The 22,831-nt window shown below is 41.6% G+C and overlaps 2 protein-coding genes across 14 annotated transcripts in view; one reads left to right on the forward strand and one right to left on the reverse strand.

The window, feature by feature from the left end:
• Positions 1–1,864, reverse strand: part of HACL1 (2-hydroxyacyl-CoA lyase 1) — a 38,212-nt gene extending 36,348 nt beyond the window's left edge. For all 5 annotated transcript variants that reach the window (XM_030550884.1, XM_030550881.1, XM_030550880.1 and 2 more), the window contains exon 1: positions 1,693–1,864. In XM_030550884.1, the coding sequence (XP_030406744.1) occupies positions 1,693–1,767 (75 nt within the window). In that variant the 5' untranslated portion in view covers positions 1,768–1,864. The remainder of the gene's footprint in view (positions 1–1,692) is intronic.
• A 221-nt stretch (positions 1,865–2,085) lies between these two features.
• Positions 2,086–22,831, forward strand: part of BTD (biotinidase) — a 43,223-nt gene continuing 22,477 nt past the window's right edge. Inside the window, exons 1-5 of one of the 9 annotated variants that reach the window (XM_030550869.1) lie at positions 2,108–2,470; positions 4,917–5,011; positions 12,218–12,453; positions 13,527–13,676; positions 16,074–20,099. In XM_030550869.1, the coding sequence (XP_030406729.1) occupies positions 4,945–5,011; positions 12,218–12,453; positions 13,527–13,676; positions 16,074–17,255 (1,635 nt within the window). In that variant the 5' untranslated portion in view covers positions 2,108–2,470; positions 4,917–4,944 and the 3' untranslated portion in view covers positions 17,256–20,099. The other 8 variants (XM_030550870.1, XM_030550874.1, XM_030550872.1 and 5 more) reach the window with 8 other exon arrangements.

The following is a 22,831-nucleotide window of genomic DNA, read 5'->3' on the forward strand; positions in this document are numbered from 1 at the left end:
CACAGATTTCCCTATTACAGAACTGAAGCCAAACCCTGTGTGTTCTGGTTGGTTGACAAAGTCTCTCCCCCTCCCCTTAGTGGGGAAATGCATTTAGTAAGCCCTTAACAGAAAGGCAACAAAGTGCTTGTGTCACAGTCAAACTACAGCAAGTAAAAGATTCATAACAAAATCAAAATTAAAATTTGTATGTGAACTGAGAAGGGAGGAGGCTGGGGGTGCTGAACTGATAAAGACTGAACAAATGGGGTGCGGGTAGTGGGGCTGAACTGATGGCATGTGGCACTGATGGGGGACGAGGGCAGCTGAAATGATGGCTGTGAGGTAAAGGTTGGGTGGGGCTAAAATTGCCGGACGGAGGATGGGTAGATGTGTGGTTGAGAGGTCCTTCAAGATGGGCCCAAATTACCTTACTTAATGAATCTGGGCAAGCCAATAACACTATGTGTCCAAAAACCAAAAGAGAGACCAACACCCCAGCTCCCTTCCCACAGCTTTTTTTTTTTTTAAATAACCTCATGATTTTTTCATCTCTTCAGAAGATGTGACTCATGATTTTTGATTTCTTGCAGCTGGCAATACTGGTGTGTCTCTGCTCCATCTCATTTGGGCTTCCCAGTTCACAGTATGTTAGGGAAGTACGCTGGCTTTGCTGCAGTTGGCAGGATACTTTACCAAGGATAAACTGATAACCAATGAGTGGTGTCTGTATGCTAATGTAAGTTACGTCAACATCATTTTGTACTGTAGACTTGGCCCAAGAGGCGGGGAGTGGGCAGGCTGATAATTCAGGAAAAAGCTGTAAAACTGGCAGTAAAGGTCTCTCTGCATGAGAGCAAAATAACATTTCCAAGTTACATTAGCCTCTGGACAATGACACAACTAGCTCAGATTATTTTAAACTGTATATATACACAGACATTAAGAGATGGTTTCAATCTAAAACAGATTACAGGAAAAGCACATGTGCTTAGTTTGCTAGTTATGAGTTTATCCCTAGGTAAAGTATCAGGCTAACCGCGGCAAAGGCATGATACTTCCCTATTGTATTGTGAACTGGGAAGCCCAAATGAGACCGAGCAGAGGGATGCCAGTATTACCAGCTGTAAGAGAACTAAACTGATCAAACCCAGACAAAACATGCCTATCTGAACAACTTGGTCAAGGCACTGGACTGTTGCCGCCCCAGGGCTAGTTGCTCAATCAATTTGGGGCCTCCCCCAATGGTAAAATTATATTCCTCCCACCCTTTGCCTGCTCCTCTCTCTGGACTGTCTGAGTGTATTGGCCGTGCACACGGTGCCGCGCTGTAATGCCAACAACACTAACTCCCTTGGCTGCCTTCCCCTGCGGCCCCCGGGGCGTCTTCACACCACCAAGGCGAAGGTCTCAGCGTGCAACTGGCTCTCAGGAGCTGGGCAAAGCTTGGCCGCTGTTCCAGCTCTGAGAACACAGGGGCCCTCCCCAGCACCTGCCACTTTCTGCTGCCTGAGAGGGGGGCGACGGCACCGCGCGCGCGCGCGCATACCCCTCCCCCCCCGGGGCCACCCGCTTGGGGGCTCGTTTCGAACCCGCATCACAAAGGTGCCAATGCAGAGCGCTAACTACTAGACCACGCGCCATGACCCTTCCGACTCCCCGTAGAGGACTTATTTCCGGTTACTGTCGAGGGTCAGGCGTGAACACTCTTACTTGTGTCTTAAGGGCCTCGGCGATGAGCTGAGCCCCGCTGACACATTCTTCCTCCACAGCGCCGTAGGGAGCCATAGCTGTTATCCCGCTAGCTCAGAAGCAGTCGGCATTTAACACCAGCCAGCAAGCGCCCAGCAGCCCAAGGCCGCCCCGGGGCAAAGGTGCTGTAACTTCCAACCAATCAGCAACCTGTTTCACTCTGATTGACACTTACTGCACCCGCCCTGTGTGACAGTAAAAGGAATCTGTGGGCGGGGCCCATTGGTTGGCTGGGGAGGATACGCTCCGTGCAGTGCACTAGGCGGAGGCTTGAACTAAAGGCTACTGATTGGATCGCTGCTGTATCGGAGCTGGCCAATCAGAGGCGGGGAAATGCTTGCGTCTAGCCATGAGCGAGGCTGTAGGGAGGGTTCTTCACCTGTTGTTGCTGCACGCGGAGCGGCGGGCGAGGGCGAGTAAAGGACCAAAGGTCGTAGGCGCGTGCGTGAGAACGTGGGCAGCTCGAGCTCTACGGAAGCCTGCCAGTGAGAGGGTCGCGTGCAGCGCAACAGCCGACGGCGTGAGGGGAGCAGGGGCGGGCTCGAGCTGAGGGGCCGCTCCTGAGGCGGACAGGGGGGCTGGGCTGGGCTGGCGCGAGTGCCGGGGACAGACCAGTTCTGAGCGCCCCGCCCCACGCTGCGGAGCCGGGATTCCCGTGCGGACGGGGCCAGTCACTGGTCGCAGCCGTGAGCAGGAGCCGCGCTGAGAAATAGCCTGAGGTGAACAACCCCGCGCCAGAGTAGGTCCATGGAAGGAGCGTCCACGCTGCAGTCAGCGAGGGGCTGCGGCTGGCTCCAGGGTTGTAATATTGCCCTGTGGACCGCCGAGGAAGGTCTCGCCCTACACTGCGCACGGGAGGCTCTCGGGGCTCCAGCTGCAAGGCCAAGTCAGCGGCCCCCAACTCTGAGACTCGGTGCGCTGGGATCTTTTATTGCCCTATAGATGTACTCTTAGTGAGCAAGAGTGGCTAGGCCAGCGTCCAGCCCTATAGTCTCTGTCTGCACTGCAGACGAAGCCTGGTCTTTGACTCACATTTGAGCCCAGACCTCTCTTCTGTCCACATACAAATCAATCTGGGTTGGGTTAGGAAGCACTCAGGACCTAAGTCCCAGCACCCTGCTAGAGGGGAGGGTCAGAGCTCAAGTCCCACTCTGACTCATGTCCAAGACCTGTCATTTTCAATGGGGATGCAGCTACCGCTGCAGGCAGGGCCAGCGCTTCCATTGAGGCAAACTAGGCAATCGCCTAGGGCGCCAGGATTTTTGGGGGCCGGCGTTTTGCCAGGGAGGGCGGCAAGCGGCTCCAGTGGACCTGCCGCAGTCGTGCCTGGGGAGGATCCGTTGGTCCGTGACTTTGGTAGAGCTGCCGCAGGCATGCCTGCGGATGGTCCGCTGGTTCCATGCGGCTCCAGTGGACCTCCCACAGGCACGGCTGCGGCAGCTCCACCGGAGCTGCAGACCAACGGACCCTCCGCAGAGATGGCTGCGGCAGCTCCACCAGAGCTGCGTGGCAAAATGGCCGTGCGCCTGGGGCGCGAAAAACTCTAGCACCGGTCCAGGCTGCAGGCCTGACTCACCCCAGTGCAGCGCAATATGGATGTGTTAAATTGACTGAGACGCCTAGGTTGAGCAATTGTAAACCTAGCTTTACAATGCAATGTGGATGCTTAAGCCTGGGCATGGGATTCAGGCTTGTTCCCAAAGACCCAGGCTTAGTGTGAACTGTAGCCATATATACCCTTTGTGCCGGGTTCATCACACTGTGACTCCCTTCTGACAACAAAAATTGCTATGCAACCCCAGGAGCAGGGAGCGAAGCCTGAGCCCTGTGGTTCAGGCTAGGGGGCCAAAGTCCAAGCCCCGCCGCCCAGTGGCGGAGGCCAAAACTGAAGCCCAGGGGCTTCAGCCCCAGGCAGGGGGCCTATAACCTAAGCACCTCCACACAGGGCTGAAGCCCTCAGGCTTTGGCCTCAGCAAGTCTAAGCCCTGGTGACACCACTAAAATGGGGTTGTGACCACTTTGGGGTCCAGACCCACAGTTTGAGAACTGCTGCCTTAGTGGTTCTAGAAGCACTTAGACCAGCCCATTCTTGTATGTCCACTCACGGCTCCTTTTTCCACTGTAAAGTACTGTGGGACACTTAACATAGAATGAAAATTTTTCCAGCATTTACTAGTTATTTTCTATACTAATAAAAAGAGTTGGTATTACATAAGGTAGCTTAGGAAATGCTGACTTTCATAGTCCCTCACTTGTCACGTCTAGACAAAACACCACACTAGTAGCAGTATAATAGGGAACAGATTTATACTGGCCCAGGGATGAAGTAGATCAGGGTTCCTCAACCTTTTTCTCCCCTCCCCCCCACATGATGATAAAACTCCACGGCCCACCTGTGCCACAACAACTCTTTTTTTGCATATAAAAGCCAGGGCTGGTGTTAGGGCATAGCAAGCAGGGCAGTTGCCTGGGGCGCCATGCTTTGGCTTCAGCCCAGGTGTCAGGGTTCAGGGCCCTGGGCTTCAGCCCCATGCAGTGGGGCTTTGATTTTCTGCTCTGGGCCCCAGCGACTAACGCTGGCCCTCTTTCAAGGACCCCCAGAAACCTGTTCACGGCCACTCAGTGGGCCCTGGACCCCTGATTGAGAACCGCTGGAGTAGATGATAGGTCTCTGCCATCTCGGGTCTTTCTGTTTCATGCCTTTCTATTTCAGATGCAGAGATTTGTTTTGTTTTGCTTTTAAACTAACTATACTGGAAAGCAAGCAAGTTGCTTTTGTAGGATACTAACAAATGGGACTAGACTAGCATTGTCATATTTATCTGGCTGTTTCCCCATAGCTGTAAACTGCTTGTGTGAATACTTGCACTTCTACAAATAATTATTTGGAAAGCTGCTTATTGTGGTTGGCAGAGATATCTTGAAGAATAGTCATGAATTAAGGCCAAATAAACTAGAAGCAAAGGTTATAATGGAAAATGCATGGAGGGCAGCTTTTCTTCTCAGAGGTTGAGATGTGGAATGCAGTAGAACCCCAATTTTATGAACTAATAGGGAATTGAGTTCATAAAATTGAATTTGTACAATTGAACATGTAAAAATTACATTAGGGATGGTGCATAAATTGCAGTATCATACACTGCATTGCTTTTCTGCCTGTCAAACCACTGCTATGTGATTTCCAGTGGATTGAAGGCATCAAGATGTGAAAGGATGACTTCAGTTGAGTTATGTGATTCTGACCCCGTCACACCTTGTCCTCCCCCAGACAGGAGATATGGTTTGTAATAATTAGTGATTTGTAATATTGGTGCTTGTGTAAAAAAATAAATAAAAAAATTGAGGTTCTGTATCCATCTACATGCAATAAGTTGTGATTTCCTCATAAACAGGGAAGGCTTAATAAAAAACATCCTGTACAGAACTTCGGAATATGATACTTTAATAAGTTATTGTGGGCTCTGTTTGATGGGGGAGTGAACAGGAGGGTTACAAAGGAACAAGGTGCTTTGAAGCCACATTTCTTACATTCAGATTGTTTAGTTTACAGACTTGTTCAGAAAGGTGGACCACTTTTGATGTAGCAGCTAGAATAACTAGTTCAGAGGCATTATGTTCATTGTGCAAGAATAAGATAGTGTACATTAATATGTAGAATAATTCAATACCTTGAGCCAAATTATCTGCATCATATAATGTTGCATCACTTATTTTTAACCTCACTTTTCATTTTTAGATTTTGTGGTGGGGTAGGGTGTAAAATCTAATAATTAGACCAATAGTTTATATATTGTCTTTATTAGTTATCTTTGTAATGCTAAATCATTACTGTTTTGGTGATACAACATTTTAAAACTAAAATTTAGAAAAAAAAGTCAAGTGATGTGGTCACTGTTCTTTACAATCTGTTGGAAATGTGTTTCAAAAAGTGCTAGCAACTCAGACATCAAATCTCATTTTACCCGTGTTTTAATGAAAGTTTTCAAACTTGGAACTGGTTCTACTTCTAAAGTTGTTCAGAAACTTCTTTCTTGCCATCAGCCTGTAGGCACCTTTCTTGACCAGTGTAATATGACTGGAGGACTCTAAAAAAACAAATGGGGAAAAGCTAATACAATTTTAGGTCAGCACAGCCAGGAAGAGGTTTCACTTACTTATCTGTATCAACCTGTAAACCGAAACACAGAGCTGCCTCCTTTCCTTTTGCCAAGGATAATACTGCATATGATGGTTGAGTATAAACAGCAGTGGTAACCTATGAAAACATTCACATTTGCCTACTAACTTCTGGGCATATATCCACTGTAGGCTGCAACTTCTAGAGAGCAGTATTTACAATCAGGTTAGTTTGATTGGCAGCAGTATGTATTCTCTGCGTGTGTGTGCACGCACATTTAGGGGAGAGGGAAAAGGACAAAGTAGAAGAAAGAAGCAATACAAGTGTAAGGGAGTGGACTCACCCCTGCAGCGCCTCGTGCTGGTCATCCATGGGAATTAGCTTTTCCAGCATCCTGGAGCACCCCCTGTAAGCTAGTGATCTGCCTTACCGCTGTCCCCATGTCCCTCCCAGGACCCCAGTGCCCCTTTTCTGGGTTGTTGCCCCCCTGGCAGAATCCCCACACTTTGGGTCTCCCCACCCAAGGGAACCCAACCTACTAACCCCACCTCAGCTCAGTGTAAGGCTCCCACCAGTCACCATCTTGCCTCACTCCCTAGGGCAGACTGAAGTATACTCCACTCATCACAGGCAAGGTTGGGTTGGGTTGGACCTACTGCCTCTCTCTATAGCTGGGATGCCCCTCTGCAGCCCCGGTACTGGTCTTAGGCCCTCAGCTAGGCCCACAGCCTGGGGCTTTCCTAGGCCAGAGCTTCCCAGCTCTTCTAGCCCTCCCCCAGCCCTGCTCCACTCCCAGTACCCTGCTCAGCTCCTAACAGCCAGGCCCTTCTCTCTCTACAAGCAGAGAAAGTCCTGAGCTTCTTGCTGTCCTGGCCTTCTTATAAGGCCCAGTTAGTCTGTTTGTGGCATGGCCCCAGCTGCAGTCACTTCCCCCAATCAGCCAGGGTTTTGCTGCCTTCCCCAGCCCTCTGCAGTGCTTTTCCAACTCCTTAGGGCAGGAGTGGGTGACCACCCCGCTATAACAAGTAATACCACTTTTTTGTGTGCTGTGCAATAATTTTATAAAACATAGTAAAGTTATGCATATTTTGGGATTCTGATGACATCATAAGCCACCATGATATAGTTATATTTTCTGCATTTTTTTTCTCATTCATGGATATATGTATGTGGGGAATGGTATTGAGGTTCAAAGATTCCTGACCCTTCTGATTATAGTGAGATACACAAAATTGCTCACTACAGGTCAAACAGTTTATCCTCTTACTTATGATTCACAACAAAAGATTTCATTATTATAACAGCAACCAAAGTTAATGTGCATTTTACCACTTTAAATATAGTATGTCTTGCTACATAGTGGTCCTTAAGAAGGTTTGCATGTAATGGAGACTTGTGTGACCATGAGCAAGTTACTTAATTGCTCTCTGCCTCAATTTCCTTCATGGCTAATATAAGGATATTACCAATTCACAAGGTTGTGAAACTATATTCATGTCTATAAATGTTTATAAAACTCTAATTTTGATTGAAGGCAATACAGAAATGCTACGTATTAAGCAGAAGTAGTGGGAATATAACTGAAGTGTACATTTATAATATTTTCCAATTAAACAGTTTATATTCTGAAAAATGAATCTATAAAATTTGCAGTTTAGAATTTCATATTTACTGTCAGTGCCTTGCATGTCAAATCTGCTCAGTTTGCAAGTCAAAAAGTGATTTTTCTAAAATATGCAGCAAATTCATTCTGGCATCTGAAAATCCAAGCTCAGCTCTTTTCATCACCAGTAATAAAAAAAGTTTAGTTAGACTTTGGGTGACAATTTTGTTAATGAACTACTAAGGCTGCACTACATCTCTGTCTTAAACAGCAGTTTTAGCTCTGAAGGCAGGTCAAGAGTAGAAAAGTTGGTTCTGTTAGGAAAGAAGTATGACTCATGTATTGAATAAAATGGTGCCATTTTGCAGTTACTTCACTGTAAAAGGCAAAGGTCCAATTTTTTTCCTCCTCCTTTATATCTTGTGTAGCCATTTACACCTTTGCAAAGTGAATGTTAAATGCTGCCACTGCTGTAATAGATAGGAGAGTTCTGATTTGGCAGCATTTTGCATCCACTCTGTAAAGATTCAAATTGCTGCAGAAGGCAGCAGAGAATTACATCCATTATTTGCTTTATGACCTATTGTCTGTGCTATTTTTTTCATAATTTTGAAATTAAGGCAAACATCTGCTATTTACTGAGTATTTCTCTCTATATGCATAGATTTAGGTTTTCTGTATTCTTTCAAAGAGAATAAAAATTTGATCACAATATGCAAAAATTTGTAGCCAGTTTAATTACTGTGCATTTCTTTTAAAAAATGATTTTATAAAAAGTGAATCTCTCCAAAACATCTACTAGGAATAAGGTCAAAGCTTTGCTATGTTTTTATTGTGCTTTATGTAATTTAGGGAAACATAACTATATGCTTTTAAATAGTTATCAGTGGGGATATTGACAACCTTAAACCTAGCAGTTAACAGAGAAAGAACTACATTTTTAGCTTTTAACAACATGTAATGATATAAAAATATGGCTCAAATTAAATTGAAGGTTTCTATGAACTTTACATGTTACCAAAGTGGTGCTGCAGGATTAGAAAGGGCTGGTCTACACTGCGGGGGAGGCGGAGGAATCGATCTAAGATACGCAAATTCGACTTCAGCTATGCTATTCACGTAGCAGAAGTATCTTAGATTGATTTACCTCTCGTCCTCACGGTGCGGGATCGACGTCTGCGGCTCCTCCTGTCGACTCCGTTACCGCTGTTCATGCTGGTTGAGTTCCGGAGTCGACGGGAGTGCGTTCGGAGATCGATATATTGCGTCTAGATGAGACGCAATATCGATCCCCGAGAAATCAATCGCTACCCACCAATACGGCGGGTAGTGTAGACATACCCTTAAGACAGCATAGGTGTGCTCTTAGTTATGCTGATCAGAAGACTTGTGAAAGCTTTTAACGTGGCAAACATGTAATTTATAGTAGTAACACTCCAGGTTTAACTCCGATATATCACTTACCAAATTCCCGTAAAATGGATTTCCCAAGATTTCCATTTTTAATCCATAGAAATCGATCTAGCTGCCATGTAGACAAAAAGCAAGGACAGCACAGTGCTAAGTGGGTGTTTTTCATTCTGGAATTTAAGAAATTTGATATTTTAAATTAATCAATTTGGACACACTGACTCTGGTAAGATATTGAATGTAATTAACATTTTCAAATTAAAATGTTATTTGAAATTACTGTAATATCTCTTGCAGCATATTATTCATTCTTACAATGATTTCTTACCTTATAGTTTGTGCCAGTACTTGTAAACCAAATTTACCTCACTAATGTCCTCCTGAATACTACACATTAAATTGTAGCTAGTTTGCAGCAACAATTTATTCACCTCAATTACAAAACACTTCCAGCTCTGAATTTGTATACAGAGAAACAAATAAATTTGACCTGTGTTCATGCAGAAATGTTTAATAGGATAAATGAAGTGTATTCTAAACAAAATGAAAACATTTCCTGAAGAAAAGTGATTTGATGTAATTTCTCAAAAGGACCTTCATGAAGTCTTGTATCTCTTAAAACAAAATGTTCAACATACACGAATGTACAGGGATAAAATCTTTCTGTAATTATATGCACTTCTGTAGTGCTTTCCACACAAGCATCTCTAGGTGTTTTACAAACATTAATAGAGATGGAACAAATAAATCACAAAACTTGTGACCACGTTTGCTCTTTTCTTGTTCATCAATTGTCCACAAACAAGAAAATTATCAATTTTTTATTAACTGAAGTTAATTACAACATGAAAGGGCCATGAATAAGGTTGAATCAAAATTTACTTTCATATTTGAATGACAGTTTAGTTTTTTCAGTAGCTCTCATCATTAATGAATTTAGCTTCACAACACTCTTTTAAAGTACATCAGTATTACAAAGGGAATTGAGACAAAAGGATCAAATTCTTATAGCCGTTGGAGGTTACTGTATATTACTAAATTCTAATCTCATTTTCACTAGTGTAAGAAGTGTGGGGCTCCATTCAAAACTTGTTTAATCAATTGACTTCAGTGGGCTTAGTGGATTAGACTATTTTTTTTTTTTTGAATGCTACACAGGAAGTCTGTGGCAGAGCTGAAAAAATCAAAGTGATCAGAAACTATATTTTCAGTTACTTGGAAAAAATTCACTACAATTCTGTATTTTCCCGACAATGCATTTTTAAAAGCATTCTCATTTTGTTCTAGTAAATGATCCTGATTTATATGTTGCTTACAGTATAGTAGTAGGATTCAAACACACATTTGCTGAAGTGAATGGCAAAACTCTTAGGGAGAACAAGATTAGGCCCTTCATATTTAAAGTTTTCAGGCTTGATTTAAGCTGAGAACCAACCTGGAAGTTTTAGCACTTCATTAGTGGTCCTTGGAGAAAAGGCACTGCGCGCTTGCGCAAAGTATTTGTTGGCTTGATAAAGGATTACTATGAGAGAGACAAGGTGAGTGAGGTAACATCTTTTATTGGACCAGCTTATGTGGTGAGCAAGGCAAGGTTTCAAGCCACACAGAAGAAGAGCTCTGTGTCTTCTCTCTCTCCTTACCTCTCTACTATCCTGAGACCGACACAGCTACAACTACACTCCATAGAAAGGACTGCTATGTCAGACTTCATTGTTATCAAAGTAAAATATGAAGATTTGAGAAATACGTTTGTTATAAATGAAAACAGGCTATAATATAAGCATTGCTGGTGACTGTTGGCTTTACACTCTCTAGTTCATGGCATACTAGGGAAACAGCAGCAGCAGCACCCTCCCCCAGGATTCTGAAGCATCTTTTGGAGAGTTTGCCATATTAATTTTCTTTTGAAATGAGGTGGCTTTTATTTCAGCTAGCAGTTGTGTGTCTGATAGGAACCAGCTATCTCCAGCAATGGGTTTGGGTCCCATGGTGCTGGGATGTTTATGTGGTAGAAAGTTTCACCATTGAACTGAGGAATATCCAGTGAAAAAACATGATAAAGAGATGCCAGTAATCAATTGTATAATACCCATTGTCCAAGTGGCCCTCCTGCATCCCAATAAAGCTTAAAAAAGTTCACTGCTCAATCCCAAATATCACTAACAATGCCAGAAACGTGATGGCAACCAGACCATATTGTATTTATTAAGTTTAACATATGAAGAGACAAATATGACTCATATACTGTTTTTCATGTTAAAAGCATTGGAGAGAGATTAACTAGTTAATTACTCTCCTACCTCATGGGGTGCTGTAGGGATTAAGTGTTTTCATTACATTATAGATGAGAAGATAGTCAGAAAGGTGAAGTGGCTTGCCCAAGGCCATATTTCAGCTTAGTGGCAGACTCACATTAGAACTCGGCTCTGAGAGAGTCCCAGTTCCTATGTGCATTTTTCCATGCTATGCTGCCTGCCAGCCTTGGGGTCAGTAGGTGTGACAGACACACTAGAGAACATACATTACTGAGAGAACTCAGAATATAGGTACACTTGGGTTGCATTCCACTTCTGTTGTGAGTATGATGTAGGAGTTTGACAGGAAGATAAAGATGTCATAAAAGAAAAGAATGAGCTCAGTGGTTTGCAGTCACAAGTTACTAATTGGGGTTTTACTTACTTTGCTGTAATACCTTCAAATTGCTACTAGCAAATATTTTAGCACCTAGAACATCAAAACTGTATTTTTCCCCTTGGGGGAAACAGGAGGAAGGACACTTTATTTGAGAATTACAAGAGTAGAGATAAAAAACGTATGTAGTGTTTTTATGGGCAGCGTATTTCTTTTTATGCCTGTAATAAAAGCAGTAATATCAGTCTGAGCTACAGTCAGCATTTCCTAGCAGTTTATGAAAAAGTTCACTGAATCAAATGAGATTTGGTCTACATACATTATGTACTTTTAAAAAAAGTGTGCAGGGTGATTATATAAATCCTCAGTCTGATTCTTCAGGAATTATCTGTTCCTTTGTTCATGAACCTAGCCCTGTAATTGCAATGATAGTTGCACTGAGAGTGGGGTTGGAAACTGAGTAAGGAAATTACTGCAGACATAAATGCAGTGGAAATGAACATGGTACTTTTGAAGTGTCACCTGAAACAGATTAATGTGAATTTTAGAAGCAACAAATTTATCCAGGAACATCAGGGAGGGGCAGGACCAGACCCTTTAGGTCCAGTATTGCTGCACGTCTGAATTTAGCTGTCACTATTAATAAATCACAGCTAAGAATGTGAAAGTTTTAAACTGGCATGATTTGTTGTTCAGATGTTTTGGTCTTGTCTGTTTCACTCTAGATTTATTGACAAAGGTCATGTTGGAAGCCTGCTGTATGGTTTTTCTTCTCCTTTTCTGCTATCAAGTTGCCTCAGCAGAAATTCACAGAGAAGGACATTATGTTGCTGCTGTGTATGAACATCGACCCATACTGAGTCCTAACCCAGCAACCCTGACTGATCGACGCTCTGCATTAGAGTTGATGAGCAGAAACCTATATATATATGAAGAGCAAGTAATAGCTGCGGCCAAACAGGTCAGAAAATATGTCCACAGCTTAGTGGCCATCTTAAGTTGTATCTAACATGTTCTAATTATTAAGAACAATCTTTTCAAACTCAGCTGCCTAAAGTTAGCCAACTAAACCTATATATTAAGTATATTTAGGCACTTAAACAAATGGCCTGGTTTTTGGAGATCGTGAACAGCCAGCAACTCATTAACTTCAGCAGCTCTGAAAATGAGGCCATTAATGAAGGTGCTTAACTTCAAGTACTCAAGTTTTGGGGAAAAAAGACAATTATTAAATAAAAATGGAAGAGAGACATTTTTCTGTAAGAATCCAGGACCTACCTGATCCCTTCATCGAAGAATCCTCTTAAGGGAGGAGTGTCATAACAACAACTCTTCTCTTTCCTAGATCTTTATTCAAACACCCCACAGAACATTACTCCTTTTTTTCACTTCTTTCTTCTCCGACACCTCCTTTCCTTCACTTCTTTCTTCTCCGACACCTGTGCATGTGGGTGCACACACAGCTAGAGTGGAATCGACGTGAGCAAACACTTGAAAAAGAATGGAAGTTCCCAACAGTTTGTTTTGTTAGATAGAAACGGAGGCCCAGGCTCTTGTACTAAAAGGGGTGCAGTCCTAGAAAGATTGCATAAAGGTCTTCTCTGGTACACCCTGTGGAGCCATGACACAACCATCCTGAGTGTGAGCCAAGAGAACACATACAATCACCTTTTTAATATGTGCACAATCTGCTGTGAATGGTGCCTTATTTTGGTAACTTATGGGTAGAGCTTACGTTATGGGCAGAGTTTGAATGAGTACTGCCGTTTTTTTCTTAATTTGACCTGTGTCCACAATGTAACGTGCCTGCTGATGCATAGGTTAATGTACATTTTAAAGTAAATAATTTAAAATGCTTTCTACAATGCTACCTAAAAAGGCAAGAAATGCTCGCTCTATGGTCAACCTAACACACTCAAGCTACCCTTACTTTTGTTTGTATGGCACCTCACTACCAAAAGACGTCCCATTTTGCTTTCCTTGTTAGCATTGGATCATTTTTGGCTACAAGGTATGTGTTTGTTTTGCTTACAGGGGGCACAGATCATTGTATTTCCTGAAGATGGAATCCATGGCTTCAACTTCACTAGAGAGACCATTTACCCCTATTTAGAGTTTGTTCCATGTCCCCAGTCTGTGAAGTGGAATCCATGCAGAGAGCCACATTTGTTCAGCGATACAGAGGTATAGGTTTTTAAATCGCCTACTGTGGAAGTGTAGTGACAACAGAGGATTTATACTCCAGGTGGAGAACAAACAGCAGGAGCCAAGGAGCTCTTAAAAATGTAATTAGCCCTAGTTTAAAGAAGTAACCAAGAAAATATTTCATAAGGACCAGACTGTTCCAGTCACTCCCCATTTACCCTGGAGTAGCTGTGTTACCTTAAAGAATTATTCTGAATTTATACCAGCATAACTAAGATCAGTATATGGCCTTAAGTAAGCAAAACTGATTCCACATAGACAGTTTGTGAAAATTGTTAACTGTGGCCTCTGGGTTTCTAAAGCAGCAAACTGTGAAACTTTGGTATCAGTGTTTAATAGGACACGTTAATAATGGTTTGTTTTTTATTCCGACTAAAACAATAGTCATATGTAAGAGATGCATCGAGAGCGTTTCCCTCTAGAGTAGACGCTCTCATTATTTATGGTTTTACTGAAAGCAGTTAACACACTAAATTAAACATTCTTTCACCTGTTTTTTAAAACTAAAGAACATTATCAGAATCACCAGAAATAGCTCCAAAATACTCAGATTTGCATACAACAGATGGTTTGATTAACATGACTGGTTGCATAACCAAATATAGAGTTAAAACCTGCTGATCATATTCACACAAGTGACCACAGTGGGCCAGAATCCTTGGTATAATGCCACTGAAATTAATGCTGTTAGACCAAAGATAAAGCTGACCAGTGATTTCAGTGGGACTACTCTGTTGGTAAAGGGAGCAGGATTTGGCCCACAGTTTACATCAGTAAGTGGATTTCCTGACTCTCACAAGAATCTCAAATTGTTCTGAAACTGGTTCTATTAATAAACAAAGATCAATTTAAAACTAATATAAAAATAGTATCTTCCCACTCAACTAGTCCACTTGTATGAATACAGAGTTGTATCTGCCAACTTGAGTTAACACAAGTATGTTTTAGCTGCTTTTGACTTCTGTTAGCCCTGACGGAATCAACACAACAGAGAGAGAGCATGAGTCAGCGCACGTGCGCTGTGTTCTGTTCTGGCATGTGCAACAGAATTACTAACTATGCTCCAGTTGAACCACCAAATTCTGCCTTCAGTTACTCTTGTGCAACCACAAAGAACTAATAGGGTTGCACAGGTATTAATGAGGCAGAATTTGAAGATCTGGTGAATTTACAGGTATAACCGAGCGCATAATTTGCCCCACAAAATCTTTTATTACTGGTGATACATGCAAAATGGAAAGAACCTAGCTTGACTTTCAGATCCCATGTTGAGTTTGCAGACTGGGCAAACTTGAGATGAAGTCATTGAAATACACATATGGGAACAAAAGATGTTTTTCTTTAAATATAAAATTATATTTAAAGATAATGCCTAATAGGGCCTATTGTCTTCAAGGAGAGGAACAAAGCAAGCTAAAAACGTAGCTCACTCTATTCCCAGCCATTATATTACTCATGTCATCAAACACAACTTTAGTGCAATAGGTAAACTTTTGACTAGTATTTTACTGAAGTTTAGTGTTCAGAAAAAAGATTAATATAAATAATCCAAATATAACTAAGCTGTAAGGATACATCTGTTTACCCCAAAATGGCCAATAAAAAAGACTTACAGACGAGAAGGAAACCTTTTCCTACGAGCATCACTACCAAGTATTTCCTTGGAACAAACTGGATGAAATTAAGGGCATTTATTTAAAATTTTTCATGGCCGAAAAAAAAATCTCAGTAATAGTTTTAGTTTTTATTGCTCTGTCATTTTGCCATAATTAAAAACTAAGAACTACCAGTTCATTCCACTGCTGCCGTAAGTTCAGATTTGTGTTCTTCAGTTGCTTACAGTGTTCTGTTATTTTGGACCTGATGAGCCACAACATGATCTCCAACTGCACCAGTAAGCAATTGCAGGTTCAGATCCTCATAATTATGCTTCTCATAGCTAAGTGCACCCACAAATCAGTTACACTGTCAAGGAAGTGCTTTCATTGGGCCCTCATTATTTGCCAACATAATTGCATCCACAAAACTGGAGGACATTTCTGAAAAATAAGGCCTTTAAAGTAAGAGACTGTTTTTTTCTTTTCAATGACTAAATACTGTGAATAAAACCCCATTTAAGTGTTTCTAAATTGTTTTGGACATCATGAGACATTCAAGTCAGAAATAATGTGCCTTTTCTATAGAAAGGACCTGCCCCAATCAGTCAACAATTTCACTAAACACTTATATTTAATTTTTCCACAAATGCTGAAATCTTAATATTTTTGCAAATGCAGAGTGAATAATCTTAAGGGGTTTGAAAAACACCATGTTTGATAAAATAAGAAATATCCACACATTGTGAAATGCTTACGTATTTCTAAACTGTTTCTCCAGGTTCTTCAGCGACTGAGCTGCATGGCACTGAGGAGCAAAATGTTCCTAGTGGCAAACATGGGAGCTAAGCAGCCCTGTGAGTACAATGATCCTCTCTGCCCACCTGATGGGAGATACCACTTTAATACTGATGTGGTATTCAACGCCAATGGAACTCTGGTGGCCAGATACCGCAAACAAAACCTGTATTTTGAATATGCTTTCAATACGCCTCCAGAGGTTGATCATGCGCTTTTTGATACACCTTTTGCTGGCAAGTTTGGCATGTTCACTTGCTTTGATATACTCTTCTATGAGCCTGCAGTAAGCCTTATCAAGAAATACAATGTGAAGCAGGTTGTGTATCCAACTGCATGGATGAACCAGCTCCCACTCCTGTCTGCTGTAGAATTTCAACAAGCTTTTGCAACTGCTTTTAATATCAATGTTTTGGCAGCTAATATCCACCACCCTACATTGGGTATGACAGGTAGTGGCATATACACACCATTAAAGTCTTTCATCTACCATGACATGGAAAGTCGTGATGGCAAACTTATCGTAGCAGAGATCTCCGTGATGCCACCAGAGTATGAACCCCATCTGGAGAGCAATGCAGGACCCGGGAAGGGCATTGAATACCCCCACAACAATTTTGCAAGCCTTCCCATAGATGATCAGGTTTGCAATAAGGAACAAAAGGCCCACTGCTGGGTAGCAGAAAAGGAAGACAAAGAAGTCCCTCTGATATTTTACAGGGAGATGATGTATGACAATTTCACTCTGGTTCCTCTTTGGGGAACGAAAGGGGAGCTCCAGGTTTGTGCCAACACCCTCTGTTGTTATTTAAGTTACCAGAGACCTACTATATCTGATGAATTGTATGCTTTGGGTGTCTTTGATGGGCTTCATACAGTCCATGGCACATACTATGTTCAGGTTTGTGCCTTAGTGAAGTGTGGTGGCCTCAGCTATAGCACCTGTGGGCAGGAGGTCACAGATGCCACTGCTTTGATAGATTTTCAGCTGGGGGGAAATTTTAGTACTTCCTATATCTTTCCTCTACTGCTTATGTCTGGTATGAAGCTAGACTTCACTGATCACTTGGGTTGGAAAAACAACTACTACTTCATGAGCAAAAGTGGACCATCCTCTGGTTTAGTGACAGCTGCTTTGTATGGACGATGGTATGAGAGGGACTAATGCAGATTTGACCAGAAATCAAGTGCCAAAATTTTCAAGCTAGGCTCCTAAAATAAATGGCCTTTTCAGAGGTGCTGAACACCCGCACCGTTTAGGACTTCAATTATGTATGCTTAGAACATGACTATTATTAGTCCTCCAAGTTTGAACATATTGACCAAAGTGCCCAAGACTGTAATGAACTCCCCCAGGAACTAAGAACCATCAAAAATCTCACCACCTTCTGCTCCAAGTGGAAGTCCCATTTCTTTCACCTTGCCTTCTCTAACAAACATAGCAGTTTGTGGGCATGTATGTGTATTTTATATTACTTATAAATTCCAAAATAAAACAGTCCATCTACATACATACACAAATCCCTGTGGGAGAGGACGTGACAGATGTTAGTCAGGATGCTTCATATACTACAGTGATGAGCACAGCATAGGAACTTATATAGAAGAGAACCAAATCTAGAACATTCCTTAGTATAATGGGAAATAAACTCTGATATGCTATACAATGCGCCATGCTAAAAGAAGTCTTCTTGTATTTTCTCAAATATGTAGGGCTATACTGACATCAATTTGGAAACATTTGCCAATTTTTCCAAACTTCTCTGGGAATGTTCATTACTTTAAAAAAAAAGATTAAATTTAGGAATTAAACTAAACATTATTTCTGAATATCTCAATCAGTTTTCATCACCTTTAAGAGTGAGAAAAGCTACATTTTGTGTGTCAAGCAACTACGAATCCTGAGCAGTTTTAAAATGTAATAAAATCAAATTGAGGGAGGTATCCCTGCTCAGCCCTGCCAAATTTCCCAAGGTAACTGCACCTCTGACCCCTGCATAGCCTCCTTGAGAGCACACCACTATTAGGTTTCACGCCTCTAGCCATCATGTTTCTCAGAGCGGAACCCAGCAATGCTCTTCCTCCTGACCAGGGACTCAGGCTGCAGCCTCTTGTAATTCACTGTGATTAGCTCAGTAAGTCTGACTAATTCAGCACCTGCAGTCCTGTTCTCATAGGGGCAATGACAGGGTTAACCAGTGACCAGCCAACTTTCATAAAACAGGCTTGTTTATTCAAAACACAAGCACTAAGGAGAAAAAAACAATAAGCAACTTATATGCAGGTGCAGCAAATGAGGCAGTCCATGAGGGTCTCCATGTGGAAGATGGATAGGACTGAAGTATTCCAGGCCCTTTCTACAAGGCCTGTCTCTCTTGGTCAGTTTCATGTCAATTCTTGGCTTGAATGCCAGTTACTTATCTCCTTAGGTCAGGGTGTTTAATTTATACTTTCTGAGAAGTCCTTTATGTCCTTCAGCTTCTTGAATCAGGCCAAGCCAGAGCAAGTGATCTCCCCAGGGGATGAAACTGCCAGAGACTTGTTACCTGCATTAGGGACGTGCATTAATTACCCCTCAATGGTTTTAGTCCCTGTCAGAAGAATCATTTAGCTCTCCCGCTGAGCCAGAAATTCAATAATTAGCCAGACCATAAAGATACACTTAAAATCAGTACAAATCTTTGAATAGTCTCAGTGTTCATAGCTTGTCAAATGCCCACAACAGGGACACTTGTTAAAACCATCATGAAGATGTTGCCATTCAGAGACTGATGTTTCAGATCCCTAGCATATCTTGTGTGTGTTTGTTTAAACTGTTCATAGATCTAAAACCTAACTTCACTCTCAGACTTCACTCTGTCATGTTTGTTCAGGAATAAATAAGAGCTTTGCCTGTCTCCAGCACCTGACCAGTAAGGGAAATTCACTTAGTTGTCCTTATTGGCTTGAATCTTGAGATAATTAGGAAATCTTGTTTAATTCAATTCATTCTCAATTGCCTAGAGAATAAAACTCCACACACTTCACCATTTGAGAGCCAACTTGTGAATTTTTTTTTATTTCTCTTGCCTAAATCTGCACAGCAGCTCATTTGGTACTTCCATGCAAGCTTTAATGGAGAAAAATGGTGAGAATGTAAGATGGCGACTCTTTTTTAAAAGACTATTTAATGACACTGCATTGCTACTAATATAGCCGGAAGCACCTATGAGACTGCATATTGTTAAGACTACAGTCTTTATAATGACATACCCAAGTGCTTCAAGGATTTCTCTCTCAGCCAGGGTTTGAAATTGCTAAGCCTAGACTGTCAGCAGCTCCCTTCTGCATCACATAAAATGAACCAGAATACACAAAGCTTGAACTACTTCGGTTTAGTCGCTGTCAGACCCAGAATGCTAGGAGATTGTTTTGAGAGTCTGCACTCTCGTCTCAAAGTAGTTAATTCATATCTTCATGAAGGTACAGTCTTTATCTTCTCTCTCACGTCACAGTAATATTTTAAAGGTCAGTTCTGAAGCCAAAAAATACCTCAGTGGAAGGATTTTTGTCCTTTACTGCTCCTGTTACATACAGAAAGGGAGCCTCAAATTTGCTTTCTAAATCATCAGCAGCAACATCCGGCCGTTACATAAACTGCAGAGGGACGGGATGCTCTTTCCTAGACTGAAATTTTAGACTAGGATTTTCATCATCCTCTCCCCCTCAGGCATAGAGAGAGCCGTAGTTCAGATGACCAGCATGGGTGTTGTTACTATTCAGTTCCCCCAGCCGAAGGAGAGAACCTGATACTACCCCAAGCAATGGAAAAAAACATTTGGTCCCATAGTAGAGAGTTCAAGATTAGGAAAGCCCAGCTCATCATCATATTATTATTTACAGAGTTAAATTTAGAATAATTATTTCAAATAAATATACAGTATCTTGTATTTAAATGTTTGAAAGTTGGTTACTCTTACAGTTAAAAGATCTGCTGTCAATTTCTTTAATAAATTGGCTTTACATTTTTTATATGTGGTTAAGAATTATTCCATGATATTTAAGACCTTTGTTGTCAGCTTGTAAAAGACCAGCCCTGTTTAATGAATTCCTTTTCTGTCTGATTTTGCACAAAATACTGGCTGTAGATTAACATTATTTTTGAATCCTGACTTGATATCATTATTGCCCAATTGTAGCATGTATTTCTGGAACACAACTTATGGGATCAGACAGTTAAAGCAACATGTTGTCAATAGAGAGGAATACAAGGGGGAAGTATCACCAGTTGGAATAGCGATTATTTGGGAATTTAAATGAATGATGTAAGGCAAAGGTTTCAAAAACTAGAATAAAATAGAGAGATAGCAGGTAAGCTTAGTGGTTCTGCTTAATCATTCAAAGATGCAGAGTCGTTAATCAAGGCAGGCACAAGGAACATAGAAAAAATGTATCCAGTTTTGAACTATTTTAATATTTATTAGCTTGTGTCTTTTGATATTAAAATAGATATTCCTCAGCTTAAACCCAGACCTTTGGGGCAGGGACAGAGTGGGAGAAGAAAGGTTGGATCGCTAATTAAATATATATGAGACTCTCTTTTGGATTACTGGTTCAAATCCAGCCAAAACTGATAGTGGGTAAAACTTGTTGCCATCCATGTCTGTGTAATGACAATATGTGAAATGAGTTGGTCTTAAATGTAATGGCAGATGTCCACATCACAAAACCCACCACATCTTCTGCACTCTTGTAGCCAGCTACAGCAGACCAACAGCAGAAAAAGTGGTTCTTACATGTAAGCACCTTCTTAGCTCTTAAAATAAAAAAATATAGTCCTGATAGTTCAGGGTTAAGGCAGACTAGTGGGAATGCTTGCACAGCCATTCCCAGTCTTGTTCCAGATTTACAGAGAAAAAGGGCACACAAGTTGCTAGGTCTGTCAAATTTTAATAGAGCTAAGACTCGCTTCATGCAGAATTGCATGTTTAGACTTTAACATGTAACTCACCAAGCCAACCAAGGAATCTGATTGTCAATGTAGGAGCCCATGACCTCCAGCATTGTCAAAAATTATCTATGATTATGCATAGGAAGTTAGACTTACCACAGCTGCACACATAAGAGCAATCCTTTGTGCATTCTCCGTTTCAGCTACAATGTCATCCCCCCTTCCACTTCCCCATTGATTAATAGAGAGGTTGAACCCAGGAAAAGAAATCCTCTCCCAATAAAGAAACTCTGATAGCACAATGCTACCACTGTTCTGCCAAAAATACTAGTTCTAAAGAACTGTTTCAATGTAATTTTTTCTATGGCTGGAACAAGAAATTTGTGTTTTGCTGAATTATTGCATTATACATTCCATCCAAACTGCTAGGGTTTCTGGGATAAGACAGGCAGGGTATTTACATTTGAAAACAATTATTGGGCTGATGAATTTGAGAACAAGAGAACTATCTGAAAAGCTGGTATTTCATGGTGGTTGACTTTCGCAACAGGTTCATGATGACTTTGAAAGACAATATTTTCTCATTATTAATGTGATCAGAATATTAAAATAATATATCAGCACTGTTCAGCTTCTTCCCACAGGTTCCCAGTTCCACCCTTCACAGCTACCTAGGAGCTGGCATAAAGGAAAAGACCCCTGGGCCATTCAGATCCATAGCCAGCCTGACAGTATGGTTTGGCCATTCCTTTATGCCTATATTTGCAGTGCTATCCCATTACTTATATTACTGTAGCACTCAAAAATGTGTTTAGTGTTGTATAAACAAAAGGCAAATCCCTACTCTGAAAAACTTACGGGTTACCTCCCCCACCCCCGTTAAATTCACATAGAAAAGGTAGATGAAAGGGGACAATATAAAACAAAGTGGTCAAAGCTGTGTTTGGACATATTTTGGTAGTTTTGTGTCTATATACATGTGTGTTATAACTATTCCCAGGTACTTAGCCATTAACTGGCTAATTTTTGAAGTTGGTCTTGTAGAGAATTTGAAGGCAGAAAGGTAATGAGCTTGGTGCTCTGCTCAGGAAGAATCTTCCAGGCTACACATTAGGCACAGAACAAAGTGCAGAGGTAAGTTATATGAGATGCAGACAGAGAGCCTCATGGCTGGCATCTGTGCCAGAGCAGAGTTTGTATTTGTGCTGAGTAGACAGAGAAAAGGTTGGATCTTAGCAAGATTGTGGTGTAAGCAGAAGCAAGATTTGGAAACAGCCCAGATGTGAAGGGGAAAGGAAAAGGAGTCTGCCGAGACTCATACTCATGTTACCTGGGTTCCTATACTGCCAGAGTCATTCATAAATCTCCAATTTGGCCATGGCCATAGTTACCCATGACAAGGGACAACAGTCAAAGGAGGAGAGCCAAGATTTCTCAAAAATGACTATTAATTTTGGGTCCTGAACATAAGACACTTTGAAAGAACCTAATTTTTAGAAAAAAGCACCCATCCTCTGGAAATCAGGCCTGATCTAAAATTGGGGACCCCAAAATAGTAGCACCTACCATATCAAGTCAGTTTTGAAAAGCTTAGAATAAACTTCACCAAAAATCACAGTGATTTGTATTTTGGGTGCAAATTCCACATATGGTGTAATTATAGCAAAGAGGCTTTGACCTTGGCAAACAAAGCCCAAGCCAGAGACAACTACTGTAAACCCATTCTGGTTCCCCACCTTTTAGTTTGATTTTTTTTTTTTAAACGCAAGAAAAAAGAACCCTCATGACTTCTTGGGGAATAAAAACTCACC

This window comes from Gopherus evgoodei, chromosome 2 (genome assembly GCF_007399415.2).
Source record: "Gopherus evgoodei ecotype Sinaloan lineage chromosome 2, rGopEvg1_v1.p, whole genome shotgun sequence".
NCBI classification, from domain to species: Eukaryota; Metazoa; Chordata; order Testudines; family Testudinidae; genus Gopherus; species Gopherus evgoodei.